We start from the raw sequence: 18,622 nt of genomic DNA, 5'->3' as shown, positions 1-18,622 counted from the left end.
TGAGTTGATGCTGTAGTGTGAAGAAAATGTTTATTGACAGCTAAAAAAAGGTAATTATTTACCTGTAACTTGTCTAGTACCGTTACACTCAATATACTAAAATATATGTCTTGATTCTTTACCGTGGGTTCATTTAAAATCAGACTTCTTGTGCTTATCGCGCATAATTGCTCAAGCGGACAGTTAATTATTTGGTTATGTCAACATAGCATACTGTAACAAGCGAGAGAGGTCGCTAGCCAGGCTAAGTGCCCATTTGACCTTTGATCTTGGCTGCTCTTGAAGGTCAGTTGGACACACCGAAACAGGCAGTTTTTTGCCTGAAATAATTAAGCTATTTCTGTGAACAGTTAGGTGTGTTTTTGAGAATGAATAGGGAAAAATAGAAACTGGTCGGGGGAAGATATGTAGATCTACTCATTTTTACCGAGAAGTTATCTTGAAAACATTTTTGTCAAGAAGTATTCAAGATTTTTCGATAGGTGCAGGTGGAATGACAGACTATATTAACGCCTATAGGAAAGCGCGTCATAACAAAAGCAGTAAACACCAGCCTGGCTTATAGAAAAAAAAACTGCAACAGGAACCTGACAACATAAATGTGCCTAAAAGCTGACAACTTTATTAAATGAAATATTCTATTCAAGAACTTTTTGTAAAAACAAGCACATGGTAATAGCATAAGAGCTTAACAATATACGCGTTATCAACTCAGAGTTCTATCTACGCATAGTGGTGGAACTACGCATAGCAATCATGGAAGGCAAAACAAAAGATGCACATAACCGGCGTTGACTACCCCAAGCATACGTGCAGCATTGCGGCTGCCAGGTCGCCGGTGCCATGACCGGCGCAAAGCCTCGACACCGCGGCGAAGCAGCCGACCACCCTCGAAACGACAGCAGCTGACGGCGTGCGGAGGATCGTGCAGCCAGCCAGCAATTCCTTCTTTTCTTTCTATGCCGGCTCGATCCACCCCTGCCTGCTCACTGGAGCTGCTAAGTAAGTAAGTAAGTGTGAGGTCCTGATCCCTTTTGACTCAGGGCAGGCGTTTACCAACGCCACAGGGGAAACGGATATTTAAAGGAAAAGAGTAAATCATCACAACATTGCATCACGGTGCACTACATGTGAGTCTTTCGTGGCACTATTGCACTATAAAGGCACCGTCGGTGGAGCAGCCTCATGAAGCCTCCCGAATCCAATCTGGTAGCCACGTTTAGGCGAAGAGTCAACTCAAGTCACAGCTTCTTTCAATGAGAGTCGCAAAATTAGCCAGGCCCAGCCGTTGTGGCTGCTGCCGGCGTGATTGCAGGGTCATTGTCCCCTGCTTTGTCCATGGTAGCACAAAACCTTGGCACTGCGCTGTAGCCGCTGTTGTCGTGCTGTTCCCACGTGGTTCAGTGCTGCTCTGGCAGGGCGGGACCCATTCCAGGTTTCCCTGCTGATATTTTGGCGTGCCAGCTGCCGTTCCCAACGCTGAAGCCGTGCCATCGTGGCCTCGGCGTGTGCTGCTCGGGCCTCGTCGGTCTCGCCTGTCAACGATAAGCATTCGGCCAGGGTGCGTGACTGTGGGCCCGCAGGAACAACTGGACACTGTTGTAGGATGTGTAGGAGGGTCTCTTCCGGTACACCACATTGTCGACACATCGGGTCTACGCCGAACAGCTCGTGACGGCGTTGATTTGTGAGCAAACTGAAACAGAAGGGCGCGCTGCCTCTGTCACCTCGGCAATATGGTGGCGGGGATGGTTCAAGTTTATGTCGCCAGCTCCTGTTACCGTGCGCCATACCATTGTTTCGGCGTCTCTAATTTCTTTAAAGGCCACCTTGCGCCACTCGGCTTCTGACTTAGTCTCGTGTTTTGAGTTTCGGTTGTATTTAGTGTTTAGGGACGTGTATTTCCGCATCCAATCTATCTTCGTGTTCTTGTACCTTAGATATAAGTACATTCTGCGACTGCAGTTTGTGTTTGCCATGAATTCGAGTAGACCAGCGTACTGTAGTTTGAACCTTTTTTGCACTACTAGTAGAGGGCGCTAAAGTCGCACCAAGCAAACGATCCGACTCTGGCAGAACGGTTGCTAACGGCTCACGGAACGACGGCTCTCCAAAAGACCCGCTGCTCACGCTTCTTTACGGCTCACTGAGTGGCAGCTCTCCAAAAGAGCCGCCGCTCATTCTTGCTTTTTTGAAAGAGGGGCTCAAAGCACAGCCGAAGGCGATGGCATGCGAGATGATGTTTGCGAAGCGTGCAGGAGTGATCTCTGAGGCCATATGAGAGGGCAGTTGCTTTCTCGCGTCGCTAATAAATGGCGCCGAAGTCACACGGAGAAGATTGGGCTCCTAGGAACTGTTCGTCAAGAATCAAATTACTGAACCAGAGAGCCGGCTCACCAAAATACCCACCGTTCACGTTTAATAAAGCGCTCTCACTCCCTCTTTTGAGAGCCGCTCAATATATGCGGCTGGTTCCTTCCAGGCCACATTACAGGCATTGGGGGTGTTGTCTGAACCATACTAAAGAAACAATGACGTCATCCAGGTGCACAAGACAAATCTGCAACTTGAAGCCTATGAGTATGGTATCCATCATCCGTTGGAAAGAAGCTGAGGCAAATGACAGGCAAAATGGGAACACTTAAATTCATATAGGCCGCCCGGATTAGCAAAGGCGGTTTTTCGCAGTCTCTTTCGTCTACTTGTATTTGCCAATAGCTGCTCTTCAAATCAATAGATGAAAATTATTTAGCAAGTAGCAATCTGTCCCTTGAATCATTGATGCACGGCAAAAGATAAAACGTGTTTTTTGTCACGTTGTTCAATTTCCGATAGTCAACACAGAATCGGGGAGTGCGGCATTTCTTCATTACAATGACGACTGGCGAAGACAACAAACTTTAGAAAAGTTGCACAACACCGCTATCAAGCTTCACTTAACTTGCATTTGTATCACTTCTCGTTTTTTGTGGTCGTTATCTGCTTTCTTATAGGGGTCGTACCTGATGCAATGTTCCGTTATGGGCGTTTGACGAATGTTCGAGGAAGAATAAAAGTAGTGTTTGAAATTCTAGAAACAGTTGCTAGAAGGCCATCATTTCTTCTTGGATAAGTAGCAATTAATGTTGGAGTCACAAAGCAGTGGTTAGCGAGTTTCGACTACCCCGTATACAACACAGACCGAATCGTCAGTACCAGGGTCAGTGAAACCAATATCAGTTCCTGAAAACAAGCGCTGGTGCTCAGTGCAAGCATTGGTAACAAGGAGTGGAGGCCGGTCATTGTGAAGCAACAGTAAGCTGCGAGCTACGCAGATGCCTTGGCTAGCACGATATAATGGTTCGCCTTTACTATAGCGTCGCCGGCACGGAAGTTGTGACAGGTACCTTCAAACAGAACACTCCTTTGTGGCGGCAGAGAGACGCCCTCGATGAAAACATGAAGTTCGGCATTGCGAGGACTGATACTGTCGGTATCTCAGTCTGTCCCATTGTGAACATGAGTCTATTTTGGAGGTCGATCCTGCACCGTACGTTTGCAGAAAGTCAGTGACTAATATAAGATCACGGCAGCGGTCACTCGAAAGGATGCAATGAACGACGAACCTGCATCTGTTAATCTGAACGTGAGCCGTGTACAAACCCTTTGAGGTAAGATGACCGCGGGTAGTTCGAAGGTTCCCACCTAGCCAAGGTGTAAGCGCTTTTCTTAAAGCTGTCGCAATGTGGCCACTCTAAATCAAATAGTCAGCACTCGTGTCCACTATAGAACTGACTGCAGTACAGTACGACCGGTTAAAATAACAGGGCCGGATGTCAAAAGACTGTTGGATTCCCTAGGCAATGGTAGAAGACGTTCTCGGCGGGATCGAAGCGTCTTCAATTCAGCGGCGATAAGCGGCGTCGCCCCCTAAGGTGGGTGGTTTCAGTTTTCCCGACGAGGTCTAGGCGAGCCACCCTGTTCCTTTCGCGAATAACCGTAAGTGTACTGCGAAACGAGGGTGACGGGGAGCGGTACTGACGCTGAGAACAAGATAAATGCTTCTTAGCCAGATAATCAATAACTCCGGGTCGTTGGCCAAACCGGCTTGGATTCGAGTCTATGCGGAATCCATGAAGATTCAGTCGTTGATACAAACAATCACGCTAGGGATGGTGCGGTTATCCGCAGTCAACACAGAGTGTACGGTGGTCAGGCATTCGCCACAAGATGTCTGAGTTGGAGAAGGTAACAGTCGTCGAAATACTGCACTGCTTGCAAAGAGGGTAACGGGACTGTCGATGGCGCGAGAATAAGCGGCAGCAAAGGTTCTTGTTGCTTGTTTTATATTTCTTTGTCATTTGATCATTTCACTGAATCGCTCATCTTCGAAATCTGGAGGCAGCCGAAAAGTTGCGTTGCTTTCCGCATGGAATGTATACACATACAGCCAATATAGAGACAGTATTAGATGCGCATAATGAAACGACACATTTATGTTAAAATTTAGAATATACGGCGTGACAAAGGAGACAAACAAATATAGCTGGAAGTTTGCTACACAGAACAGTAGAGGTCGGGTATTCACTGTTAAAAAGTAAAAAACAAAGGGTCAGACGGTGCCCACATATGCATAACAGTGACATAAGGGCCACAAAAAAAGGTCGTTACAATCCCATACTACTACGAGTTTTGTCAGCAATAATCATGTATTTGGCTAGTATGAAAAATCTACGTTGTCTTTCAAATATTTAGTGCGCGGGAAGCAAGGGACATTTGTACCCGTTGATAGGAAACGCTAAGAAGTATTGTCTTCATTGAGTCTGCTATAACGTCGAAATGTAACCCACTCAGCCACCCTAAGCCCTCGCTCCTGTATTCCTCCTCATTTGCTGCGTATCGCCCTATCGACGTCACATGTCAAACACAACGTCACAGTCTCAAGTTTGATGTGTCTCAGTCCAGCTGCAACACTGCCTCAAGGTTAGATGCGGAGCCACCGCTTGGGCGAAGGGACGTAGTCTGCAATTTTCCGATGTGGCCTCAAGTGTGGATTGCTGCTGGGAGTGTGGACGGCGCACAGGCGGATGAATAGAGCCGTCAAACCACTCCAGGCTACCACGGCCGCAAGGGTCAAGTACCAGTAGTGCTGCAAGGACCAGGTGCATAGTAAGCCATTTGGCACCGTTCGAAATCTTAAACGAGGTGGTGGCAACTTATTTTACGTAACATCTTACTGCTTTCACACGGTACTAATCAATAGCTTTGCTAGGCTAGCATTGACGTCAATGTCATGTTGCAATGCCTATTTAAAGTCAAGAAATAGGCACGCTAAGGCGTCTGCAAGAGAAGGACAACAGTTGTGTGCCGGACTTCTAAAAAAATGATACGAAAATTTATACACCAAAAAAAACTTGAGATTCGTTTTGATAGGCGCAAGAAGGAAGCGTTTACGAACTAAAAACGCTGATGACATTTTGAATTGCACGGTTGTGGCATTTTCTTCCACAGCGGTAGCGACTGCCTTAAAGTGCAGGCTTACCAGAGAAGACCAGTCCTGTAAAGCGATGCTGCTTTTCATAGACAGGCGCTCTTTACTCCGTGCAAACCGCAACAGCCGGAATAGATAAGCAATGCTCACCACGAGCGCGTTGCGTAGTCCCTTTGCACCAAACACGATCGAGTGGAGGCGGGCCAGTGGCCCCTCGGCGTCGATCAGGCGGCAGCGCTGGAAAACGTCGCAGTAACCTCGCAGGTCGTCACATGGGGCCCCGGGTTCCATCTTCTTATTGCAGAAGTCTTTCATTTTATCGAAGTGGCAGGCCTCCATGCACTCACTGTTCGGAGCTGCGCACAAGGTTGAGAAGACCGTCGGCTACAGATTACAGTGCAAGTTTACATTCATACGGCAAGAACTGCTTATAAGACTTACTTTAACCGGCCGAGCCAGCCGAGCTGGCAAGTCGCTTCGCTTCCTAGGCGGCGCTGCATACATCTTCAGTTTCCCTAGCCCTCGCCACCGATCATACGTTTTTTGCAACGTGGTATGTTTTTCGATTATTTGTAAATTGCTCACTGCTAAGCACAAAGGCATAGTCCGTATGCTTTGATAGGTGAGATATTTCAGCAGTTTCTGGATTTCACTACATGGCGATTTCTGGCATCCATTTTCTGGCATGCAGTGAATGGGCACGTACTTATCCCACCGTTTTTTTTTTAAACAAGTAGACAGACCACAACACATCCCACCTCATAGTGTGTACTACATCATGTCCTTTCTACAGTCATAATTTACTATACTTCCGCTGCGATCACTTGGAGCATGGGTCTGCTTGCCAAAGCAGCAAACATAAATCTGCCTAACAGGTGGTTTCAAAGGGACTCCCACTGTTTGTATTCCCATGCTCTCAAATTTATTCTGCAACGAAAAGCATAATCAGCCCAACAACGCAAGTGATAGACTTCGCTAAATGAGAGGACATGAACGTAACGTTAATTGATTGGATAGCACTATAAGTGGTTATTTTATGTAATCCTTAAAACCCTCTTTTCTCATGGTTAGATCCTCTTTCAAGTTGGGCCATGTAGATCCCGGTTCATGCAGATGAATTTACATAACTATTTTAGTTCGAAAAAGCATTACGTGGTTTGTTTACAGGCTTTTAATACTCTAAAGTTATTGGGGCGTTGAGCAACACCATAACAGAGTACAATAGAAATTGACCCACCTTGGGTTCTTTAACGTTCCCTGACGTTGCGTAGTGCACTGTTTGCCTCCGGGAAAATCGGCCGTAACGGACGCTATTAAACATACGTTCTTATATTTAGGAAAACTGAGCTTTAGCCACTCGGCCAACACGACGAGGCGAAGGACATTTTTTTGCAAATATATATTGAGTTCTTACACGGGAAGCTTTGCGTCACTAAATTCGAACAGCAATAAATGAGGTTAAAAGCTAATTAAAGGGTCTATATGGTACCCACTATCACTTGAAATAGTTAGTATGCAAAAGGTGGTATTCAATAATTTTAAAAACAATATTTATTTACTTCTTTTTTAAGCATACTGGAGGCAGCAACGGTGTCGATGCAGAAAAGGGGTTACATTTTGTTAAATAACAGTTCAGCAAACATATTTTCATTGGACAATTCAAGAATAAATATAGTCAAACAAATCCGCTGATGTGTTGGGAGAAGAAATTATGATTTCTGGTAATTATTGGGTGTGGCGAATTTTTGGCGTACTACTTTGGAGGGATTCAGTCTAATGGATCTCTGAAGGGCGGCAAAAGTATATGTTTCACATGAGGAACCACTTTTATTGTTCTAGAGCGTTATTATATCAGCCTAGAGATCTAATGGCTTTCTTTAAGGGGTTAGCGGACTCAGTATGTTAGTGAAGAAAGATGCTGCACAGTATCAGAAGCAATAGATCTTCTAGAAAGACGTTGCATGCGGTAGGTAACCGTACTTAAATCGTTTAGCCACGCGAAAGCGCGTATTTAGTTTTGTTGGGTCATGATTTCGATTTCTCAGCTCGTTGGTGCGTCTGGCGACAACACTATACTTAGGCTAAGCAGTGATCGATGTCAAGAGTATCCCATCTGTTCGCACCTTAGAAGGACTTTGATGAGGACGACGACGTGCACTGCACGGTGCGAGAGTGCGTTGCAGTTAAAAACGAGCGTGAACGGACCGATGATAGCATGATGCTGTCGTGCAGGGGCATGCTAAGCTGATCGGGGCACCCACCCAAATGTTCCGATAGTTGAGATTTTATTTTCGTGTTTTATTACCAAAGTGCAGACTTCGAAAAGAGTGAAAGAGAGGCGTAAATGTGTGTTAAATTGTGTTTATTGTAGTAAAAACGGGCCTGTAAACAGATCGGCTGTGTTTTGTTTTGCCATTGTAGTTATTAGGGAAGCAGTGACGATGCCGTATGTTATGGAACATCTACCTTTATTAGTTACCTTTTTTTTTATTGTGAATGCGTCTCCTAAAGAAGACCTTGATGTATGGTGCCCAAGTTAACAGAAGCAACATGTATATATATATATATATATATATATATATATATATATATATATATATATATATATATATATATATATATATATATATATATATATATATATACACACATACACATGTCGCCCAGCATATATTGCCCAGCTTTAACGAAACTTCACGAATGTTCCACCTAACAAAATCCAATGGCCCGTGCCACTCGGCACCAGATGCTCCCGTTAACGGCACAAAAAAAAAAAAAACGCCGGCGTTTCCAACGTTCACAGCTTTCGATGCCAGTCCAGAACAAAGGACTCTAACCTCTTTAGCTTGGCCAGTCAAATAGTATAGCGGCCCTAAAACGCGGTAACGGGTATTCTTACTCGCAGACTCTTCGGTGTTAGTTCTTCCCGTTTAAACTCGAAATCGAAATCCTGTTTAGGCTGGAACGCAACTACGTTTGAAGTAACTGAGTGAACTTGAGGTATCTTTGTGACAATGTCTTGATGACTTTTGTACTGTAGTAGTTAAAGTGATCATTTGGTCGTTGAACGTTCGTCTTCTTAGACATTGTATGAAGCGAAACACAGTCAGTGGCCAAGTCGGAAGACGCTCTATACCTTTAAGAACCGTATTGGGGTGTCTTGTGTATTCAGCTGGGCAAGACATTGTCGCCTCGTATATTCGCAGCACGTTACATAACGTACGTGCGTATATGGCTGGCGTAGGCGCTTGCAGTCGGTTCATAGCAGCTGGTGTCGGTTGAATGACAGTGAAAGGAAGCGTCGAGAGTGGGTCAAATTGATTCTCGCGTTGATGAGATTCTACTCAAAGTCAACAGGCAGAAATGGGCATGTGAAAAACACGCAGAACGAAGCGAGGATATACGATGGTCGCTAAGGGTATGAAATTGATATGGAACAGAAAGTGAAACAGTGTGTGGCAGACAATTAGTTGGATGGAGGAGGTTAAGGCGTTTGCAGGAGCCAAGGGAATGCAGCTAGCGCAGAACTAAGGTAATTTGAAAAGCATGAAAGAGACCTTCGCCCTGTAATGGGTATATTCCAGCTGATAATGATGAGTCTAACGGCTGGCAAGATAATACGTACTTTGCCTTGGTTACAATAGTGGCATTGTGCCTATGCGCTTCTTTACCATGCTCGGCCATCGCACCCGTGAGTCTAATCAAGAAGTGCAGATTGAAGCTGGTAACACAGACCAAACTGTCATTAAAGGCATGCGCAACCATTCCTTATGAGTAGGGAATCAGCGAGGCACTGTCTCGAGCGTTTTCTAAATAAGAATTGCGCATTGCTCGCATTCCGAACAGCAAGTTCCGAAACCGGATCATGTACCTTAAAGACAGTTTGACGTTTCATGATACGCAGGCGTCATATACAAGAACTAATGGGATAATTGATCTAACTGTAAATTTACGAAACATGAAATGTTTTCAATACAGCTGCAGTGCTACAGTAACTATTAAACACGCTGCGAACGTTACTGCTGAACGTGCGGACTAAAATACTAACAAAATTGACTAGAAGAACGCCACTGTTGTAGCCAAGGTATGGAATGTTATCATCTCTGCGGCTGCTGGATTGACTAATCTTTTAATCGGCACCAGCAACTATGAAGAAGTAAGTGACTAACCAGCCATTTAGGCCCGATCGCTACGTCATGTGTTGCTTATATAATTTCGAAAATTTCACGTTGGGCTCTCTGAAGAACGAACCTGTGGGCGATTCTCAAGTGGCTGTGAAAAGCCAAAGCCATTAGGGGAAACCCAGTCGGAAGTTTGTGCGCTGCAAAGCGCATGGGCAGCATACTTATTTTCTGCTCTGATAACTTCTACGTTTTCACTTGTGGAAAATTCACTCTCGGAATATGATATCTAGGAGGTCTTACATTGTGCTCGCTGAAACATGTACCGTGAATGCATTGATTACTGCGGTAATTACTATCGCCGAATTCATTGAAGCGTTTAATTTTCAAAAAACCTTCATTTTTGGTTTCCAATAACCTTCACAGCAGTGCTCCCACCGAGTTTCTCTAAGTTAGCTTTTTAAATGTTCGAAGAACAAGTACAGCCGCCCTGATGTTTACCAATATAGCGCGAGCGTCGACCGAAATGCTGGTCAGCGCCTTATAACGGCGATAAGCGTGCAACAAGCTGAGAGTTCGCGCACGCGCACGACGGCTGAGCGTCGTCTGCTGCGCTGCGCCGAGAAAAAGGACGCACGCCCTGCCACAGTATCAGTTCGCAAAATCCCGCCAACCCATAGAGCGCATGCGCATAATTATTATGTGAGACTGCATGAGACGTGATTTCTTTCTCTTTTTTTTTTGCCTATTACGGGATACCAGCCTGGCGATGCAAAGTTATGATAAGAAAAAATAAAAGGAAAGAAATATAGTGGCACATTGAAACTATTGCCTAGATCGCGATAAACAGGCTTCCAACCAGATCTTTAATCAGTCTTGCAGTGTCTCGACGGTATAAAAAGGCACCGCAGCTTTCAAACGCCCTCTTCGGCGGAGAATGCCTTAACGTGTGCCACTGGAACAACGCCATCGCGTCATCGCATTTGCGGCAAGTCTCAAAATGAAATTGCTAATAGCGTTGGAGTCACTCAGGCTACCGTAAGCAGAATAGTTCAGGCTTATCGCGACGAAGGGCGCATTCGTGACGCTCCTCGACATTTGAAGCGCAAGACAACCGAAAAAGAGGGCCATATGTCATTGTTGCTGCGGCTTGTGTAGCGCCCTTCATGGCTGCTGGCCAATTGGAACAGGTTGCTGGAGTGGACGTGAGTGACAATTTGGTGCGTGTCCGACTTCGAGAAGCAGGTCTTCGCAATCGAGTTGCTGCCCAGAAGCCAGAGCTTTGGGCGACTAACAAGGAGAAAAGGCTACAGTTTGCACGCGACCATATTGAATGGACCGTGGAGGACTGGGAAAATATTGTCTTCACAGACGAGTCCACGGTTTGCACAAATAGGAACCAGCAACAGAAAGTTTACCGGCCAGACCTCATGAGGTTAGTGATTTATCATTGTTCATTTTTTTTTTTTGGCTATGTTTGGCTTACATCCACGAAAGTATATGGCATTTTCTTCACGGGGTGACATGTAATTATCAACGCCAGCTGTCACTGTTCAAGAAATAGATGATGCAGCACAGGCGGGTAAAATAGTTCCTAAATGGAATAGAAAAGAACATCTGGAACAACTAGGCATCATGACGTTGTCTTGGCGTCCCCAGGGAGCGGACCTCAATATAATTGAAAATGTTTGGGGTATTCTCAAGTCCAACCTGTCTAAAATGAGACTGCATAATGCATCACAGACGACTTGTGGGAAGACGTGAAGAGTGAATGGGATGTCCTCAAAGGGTCTTCTCATAAATGCTGTGCTGCTTAGTTGTACACGGACAGAGGAACTGGACAAACGCTGAGGTTAAGCGCAATGTTGGATGCGCGTGAGGGGGGGGGGGGGGGTTGAGTGCGATTCATACCGGGCTTAGGTAAGGTGTTTATTTTTCCCATTTTGATTTTCATGGTTTCATTCCTTAGTTGTTCTTGCTGTTACAGTACACTGTTATGATTTATGTGTATTCACGATCCTCAGATTACATCGCAAAAATGAATTGCGCTTAACCTCAGCGTTTGTCCAATTCCTTTGTCCGTGTACAGCTAAGCAGCGCAGCATTTATAAGATGTTCCAACTAGCCCAGTCTCAAGCACTTCTTAGCCCTCAAGGATAACGTGGACCTTGTAAGCGCAATTATCGACTCCCTGCCTAGGCGCATCGGGCTGTTGCTCAGTCCGAAGGAGAATTTCACTGTTATTAACTAGTATGATATGTGAGAGCCTTGAGTCAAGGCCTTGTTTCAGTTATAAAATGCACTTAGCAAATGAAGGTTATTTGTTGAAAATACGCAGAAGTATTCAACTTCCACGGATGCATGCAGTTATGCTTTACTAACCCCTTCTCTCCTAAAAAAACATGGAGAGATTTCGAGGCAAAAAACGTGCTTATTCACCCCCCCCCCCCCCCCAAGGTGGGGGGGGGGGGGGCGCAACCATTCGTGGCTCCGTGTCGTTGCTCTTCAAGTAGTTCAGGAGTGAGCGAGTAAATCTTGCTGAATTAAGACAAGTGGACCTTGGTCCAGAGCCACAAAACCGAAAAACGATAACTCGAAAGGAGGCATTCTCCGCGGAAGGTCACGTTTGAAAGCTGCGGTGGAATTTTTCTACCGTCTAGACACTGAAATACCGATTACACTGCTGGTCGGTGCCTCTTTTATTGTGATCTAGGCAATCGTTTCCATCTACTTACGCGTTTTCTTCTTTTTATTTTTTCTTACCTTCGCTCTGCTTCGCCAGCGCGGCCAACGTGTTAGGCAAAAAAGAGGCTGCATCACGTCTCAGTCACATTTTATTCAAGCGCATGCGCTCTACTGCATGCCCGACGTGTTTCTGCGAAGTGGTATTGTGGCAGGGAGTGTATCCTCATGATGGGAACAGCGTAGTAGACAACGCGCTTTCTTCCTGCGCGCGCGCGAACTCTTGCTGTGTTGCACGCTTGTCGCCGTTATAAGGCTCTGACCAGCAGTTTGGTCCCCGACGCTCGCTATATAATATTAAAAATCAGGGCGGCTGTGCACTAGACGGCAAGATCTTACGCGAATTTAGACGCATCATAGCCAAAGTTGCTTTTGCGCCATAAACCTCCACGTAGCTAACTTACACGAATTTGGACTTGCGAAGTTTTTATTATTTTTATCTTCGACTCTACAGCATCATTTTCGTACTAACATTATTAACTTTTAACACATGAAAACTGAGCACTGTTCACACCATTCCATTAGTTTTCTTTGAGCCCACTTTTTTGCAAACACAGTGTGTGCAAATTACAAGCGAGAAATCGTGCTGTACGATGTTTAATTTCTCTTTGCACATGTACTTAGCTTACATGATTGAAAAAAATATCAAATTTGATTATTCAAGGTAAAATTGAAAACATAAGATTTACTCCCAAAACCGTAATTTCATGAAGACGTTCCCTGCGTTCTCACAGAATAATGAATTGCATCACTCATTAGTTATGAAGCAGAAAATGAAAAAAAAAATACAACGAAGAAAATCAGAAGGAGACACACTCGCATTGATGATGTTCAAGGTAATCAAATAAACAATAAGACGTGCATTGAGCATACGATGTAGAGCAGAAATAACACATCTTTAAGAAAAAGAGAGACTTAGCATTGTCGAGAAGACTAGAACATTCCAAATAATAGTTTGGCCATCAATGTCCAGGACGTGGGTAACTTTTGGTTATAGAAGAAAATATTTGCCCAGTAGTAAATTTAACAAATACTAAAAGTTTCAGCTTCTATTGAGTGGGAGTGACGCTTATGATGTCTCGATGGTGAATGTGATTATATGAAGGTAGCGTATCCCTATTTAGCAAATCTGACCTCATTTGAAATTTTTTTGAAAAGATGTATAGCTGTGTGCGTGATTAATACGGCGTGGCGAAGTTCGCGTTGAGAATTCGATGGCGGAAGCTAAACGCTTTTAAGACATTGTATCTACAAGGCATCGTGTGGCACCTTTCCTCAAACTCGCGTGAGAGTGTAGAAAATTTATCTTCTTCCGACTGACTGAAATGATCGATAAAACGATGCTGTAAACTTGTAAGCCTATAGTGCTCACCGCTTTCTCACCTTTCGGGCACATTTCTTTTTGCCTGCAGCAGCACATTCCCTTTATTTTTAACCAGATTAAGCGAAGAATGCATTGCCTTCCAATTGAAGGAATTATTTCCCCCGCTAACATGTATCGAGCTTTTTTGTTTCCTTAAGCAAACATTTCTCCATTTGATTTTTTTTTTATGCCCAACTCCGAACCTCCGCGTATTCAAATAGTGGGGACAAAGAATGATGATCGCAAGTTTATTGCAATTAAGAAAAACATTTTTATGCTTTCTGTGCATTCAAAAAATAAAAGCATTCACGTTACACCTCCTTGTGCACGGTCGATGTAAGATTAAAAAGTGCGGTATAGAAGGAATGACGTTTTCTAGGACGGCTTACATAGGTTGATACTCCGCACTATAGCCTTGGAAGCAATCCTTGGAGAAGCAGAATTTCTTTAATTGAATTTTGTTTTCGTTCACCTTGTTGATTGTCAGAAAGTCCTAAAGGGCTCTTGTGATCAAGCGATAATAGTGTTAAAAAGGATAGAAGAAACTTATTTGATGTAATGAAGTCAAGAATATAGCGATGATTTGGAACCTGCGTTTACGTTGGTTACTGGTTGTTTGCTGAAGGCTCCCTGTTGAAGGCGCTGCTATATTAGTCTGCACTTCTAATTTGGGAATCCACACAACCCGGGCCAACTGGATTCTCTTTCAGACATGCTACACCTAAACAGACATGTTCTCTCGGTATATTTAATGAGGTGTTTTATGCATTATGCCTAGTTGTGTTTCACCTCACCTCAATTCGTAGATTATGACTTTGTGCTCAGTAGTGTAATACGGCCCCCAAATAAATCCCGAGTGATCAAAGGAATAACAAACTGTATTCACGACAACTAAAATCGCAAGGAGAGTCTGCAAGCGAGACCCACTGAAGCTGTCAACTCTTAACTTTAAAATTCGAGTGCAAGTGTCCGGCAGAGTTTTCTCTTTTTCATTTTTCCGTCAGCTGTAACTCCGGCGAAGAAGGCTAATCATACACATCGTAGTGAGAACCAGTACTGGAGGAATGCGAAAGCATTTTAATCAATAATTTTCTAATCACTAAATTCCTTATCGCTAATATTTTTATTATTTTTGTCCACACTATTCTTCTTAGGCCAATTTTCTTGTCACTGATTTTCTTATGACTAATTTTTTATTGGTAATTTTTTTATTACTAACTACATGATGTCCTTGTCACTCATTTCCATTTCACTAATTTACCTATCCATATATATTCTGATCACTAAGTTTCTAATCAGTAAATCATTTCACTAATCATTAATAACTTGTGATGCTCTCATTACATGTATTTCCATTTTCAAGAATTATCTTATCAAAGTACTTTCCAGCAACACATTTTGTTTTCAATTTTTGCTACCAGATTTAGGCCTCGAGTCTTGAACACACAACATAGCCTAGCTATTAGTGCTTATTTCTTGCTGTGTTACAAAATAGCCCATGGTCCTATGCTCTTGGGCACGAGATTTCTCTTTGGACGGCGTGCGCGTTACGCAAAAACGGCAGCACACATGGTGGTGTGATTGGCTCATCATGCGTCACTACGCGTGCGGCTCCGCCTGCAAACAGACTTTTGGCCCTTCGCGACACGCGCGGTCTTCGCCCCCTTTGGGACACATAAAAGGTCGTTTAGGCCCCAGGGGGTAAGCAAGTTTGCGCATAAAATCCTGCTTATTTTAGCACCTATTCTTTCTCTCAACACTGCTGCACAATGTCACTGCTTGATGTCAAGTTTTGCTGAAACAATTTCATATCTAACTAACTACAAGAAAGGGCCGTCATGTCGAACTGTCAAAAGTATTATATTATTTAAATTTCCAGACAGTGATCGCCGGTAATGACTTTATGAAATTGATTCCCGGTTTTAGTAGTTCGCGGCATTAGGTTTTTTCGATGCGCGAATGCAACACCATCATCATTTAAGATGCCAACCTCTTAATAACTGTTGCTGAATCATATGTGAAGCGAGCCAGATCAGCAGGCTGTTGAATGGTGGTCCCAGTTTGAAATGGTCACTCTTGAAAGGGAGCGCCTTTACAGCGATCTCAATGAAAGTGCCAGCATAGTTTGAAATGTCTTTGAGTCGGCTCCTATAGATCTGATTCTAACGTTCTTGTTTAGCGCTGACGTATCACACAAATAATAAAAAAAAATGGTATCTCGAGTTCGCTCCGGGATAGTGCTCCTGAAATTTGGTTGCTTGAAATATCCTGAAAGTGTGTGATGTAGCATAAAGAGATTGCCGTTGCCATAATACCTATTCCGTGTACTGCACTATACTCATTTCTTCTCTTAGGACTACCTAAAGGCTGGATCTGTAATATAGTGTAACGTGAAGTAAGGACGTTTTGCGTACCATCTTCCTTGCAGGCAATGAGGCACATCTCGTCGGGAGTGCGGTAGGGCCCCGTCAGGTAGCACTCGACCAAATTGTACAGGCGGCACACTGAGCGCACACACTCGCCGGATTCGCACGCCTGGGTTCCGTGGTTGCACAAGACGCCGTCCTGTTTCACGGACGACACCGGACATATGCCGGTCGTGCCACTGACGTAGACGATACAGCCGATTAGTCAAGGGCACCACATATATAGTAAGAACCACCCGACTCCTATCTCCCGCATGGATGTAAATGAGACATCAAGCCGTTCGGAGCAAGAGGGGTGTTAATTGCAATTTGTGAAGTCTTAGTACTCCTCAAAGCTGTGCATAGCAGAGCCAGTGTACGCAAGAATACCATTGCTATTAGAAACAAGAGCTTAACAGCTGTGGGAGGAAACTCGTCTACACACACAAACACTACATTAAGATTATTCCGAAAATAATATCATACCTTTGTTCTCTATAACCATTTAGCGCGCAATTCTGATGATGTCATGTGAGTTGGGCAGACAGACAATGAATCTACCAAACTTCCTGTTGGGCGAATTGGTTGCTCATCTTGATGTAGGGATTTAAGCGTGCTAGCTATTGAATGACTTTATTGGCTAAAGGCAACTCCTTAGAGGCAGAAGAGTGGGAGAGGATGAAAGTAAAGCGAATAACAATGAAAGAAGAAAGCAAGGAGATCAGTGGTTAAAAAAAAGAGCAAAACAAGTTGCATGCGCGAGTGGGCATATGTAACTCACGAACAGACACTTTTGCAAAAGAATCAACAGACAGTTGCGTTAGAGAAGTCAATCTCAGCCGCGAACATAAACGAAGAGGGTTCGCTGATTGACTCGCTGACAAGTTTTTTTTATTTAATAGGCTTCTAGGCTAATAAACGACATCCTGTCTTTACTTTTCGCAAGACTCTTCGTCTCTTCAAACGGGTCCACATATGCATCACATTTAATTACGTGAGCAAATAGATGCTTGTAACTGCCATATCTATTTTTTATAATTTTCATGTTCCCCAGACGGTCAGTGACACAGTTTGGCCGATGTAATATTTTTCACAAGACATATGGGAATGGAATAAACCCCTCGAATGGAGCACTTTACTAAAGGCTTATGCTTTTTCAGGCACACGTTTTTTTTTCGCATTACAAATGCGTGGGGACAGCTTTCCCAACATTGTGTGTGCCAAGAATAACACCGTGCCTGCCAGCTACTGTTTTGAGGTTGTGCGAGCCTGTGCGCGTTAGTTGTGCGCAAGAACTGTGATATTACGCGAGATTCCAAGAGATGTGTTTTTGTCTAGCGTTCCTGCTAACTGCATTCCCCCACTTGAACGCGCGCAAATGAACGCCACCCTTGGCGGAAAAATTGTGAGACTACGCCTTTGCTTTTCTGTAAACCAATTTTCAATGTATGTAGCACTGCAACCAACGCCGGTAAGTCAAACGATGAGAGACAGGTGACAGGAGAAGAAGGGTAGATTTTCGCAGTTGTGCTCTTAAGGGACATCTAAGAGACCCTCTAACGTTTATTGCGAAAGCAATACTACGCCAGGTTTCGGCCCGTCACGTAGTACAGGGCCGCAGTCACGAATGACATTGAACAGCCTCGAAGAAGACGAAGACGAAGAAGAAGAACACTCGGTAACCCAGCAGCGTTTAACCTTTCTCCTTTTTTTTTCTACACTTTTTGCTATTATGAGATCATACAGATGAACAGATATCACACACATTTCGGTTTGGCAAGGAAGGATACTCGCAATAGGCTTCAAAGCGACAGTCGTCGTCGGGCCGGCAGATATGCGTCGTGTTGAGGAACTGACAAGTCGTGCTGCAACAGGCGCTGTTGGAAGGGCTGCACAGAAGAGCGGCATCTGATATGTGGCATGGTTGCACCAAATGACGGTATGTAAACCAATGCGCCTCATACATTAACCCTATAACGTTGAACTCTTGCGAACTCTTCTTGTTTTGTTTGTAAAAGTATGTCTCCTCCTGGTTAGAAGATTATCGGCACCTATGATTTGGGAGCTTTCGATGTTATAACATGAAAAATGGAGTAGAATACATTAATTACGACGTCCACGGACTTGGCTATGATCGCTCATTTTTTTTTATAATTTAACTCCTCTGTCGTGTTTTGTTTTCATCTTGGTTTCAACAGTCGAACGTGCCAGTGATATGAAAGATGCGCCAAGATCAAATGTAGGCCTGAAAGAACTATTAGCTGCTAAGGCTGCTTCTTTATTTTAATTTGCAGAAGCATTGAGACCACCTCACCTTGAAATATGTTAAACCCTTCCTCACGCACAGAACTGCTACTATAGGAATCACAAATATCCCGTGTCAAAAGCAAGGGTAAATCATATCCCCATTACTATTCTACACCGCCATAATCTCACTGGTGGAAAAACTAGGCAAGATCCATGACGTAGTTCACACCATATACGCGTACGATATCACGGTATAGACTACTAAATTAAGGGT

At 44.1% G+C, this 18,622-nt stretch overlaps 1 protein-coding gene across 1 annotated transcript in view; it reads right to left on the bottom strand.

Annotated features, from left to right (window-relative positions):
• Nucleotides 1-553: 553 nt before the first annotated feature.
• Nucleotides 554-18,622, bottom strand: part of LOC146208685 (disintegrin and metalloproteinase domain-containing protein 10-like) — a 41,280-nt gene continuing 23,211 nt past the window's right edge. Inside the window, exons 6-9 of the mRNA XM_084579128.1 lie at nt 17,892-17,990; nt 16,111-16,301; nt 5,621-5,826; nt 554-5,128 (exon numbers count right to left, since the gene is read on the bottom strand). Of these exons, the coding sequence (XP_084435254.1) occupies nt 4,964-5,128; nt 5,621-5,826; nt 16,111-16,301; nt 17,892-17,990 (661 nt within the window). The 3' untranslated portion in view covers nt 554-4,963. The remainder of the gene's footprint in view (nt 5,129-5,620; nt 5,827-16,110; nt 16,302-17,891; nt 17,991-18,622) is intronic.

The sequence above is a fragment of the Amblyomma maculatum genome, chromosome 1 (assembly GCF_055883805.1).
Source record: "Amblyomma maculatum isolate TAMU_Amacu chromosome 1, ASM5588380v1, whole genome shotgun sequence".
In the NCBI taxonomy this organism is placed as follows: Eukaryota; Metazoa; Arthropoda; class Arachnida; order Ixodida; family Ixodidae; genus Amblyomma; species Amblyomma maculatum.
This window is presented reverse-complemented; position numbering and strand designations above follow the sequence as displayed.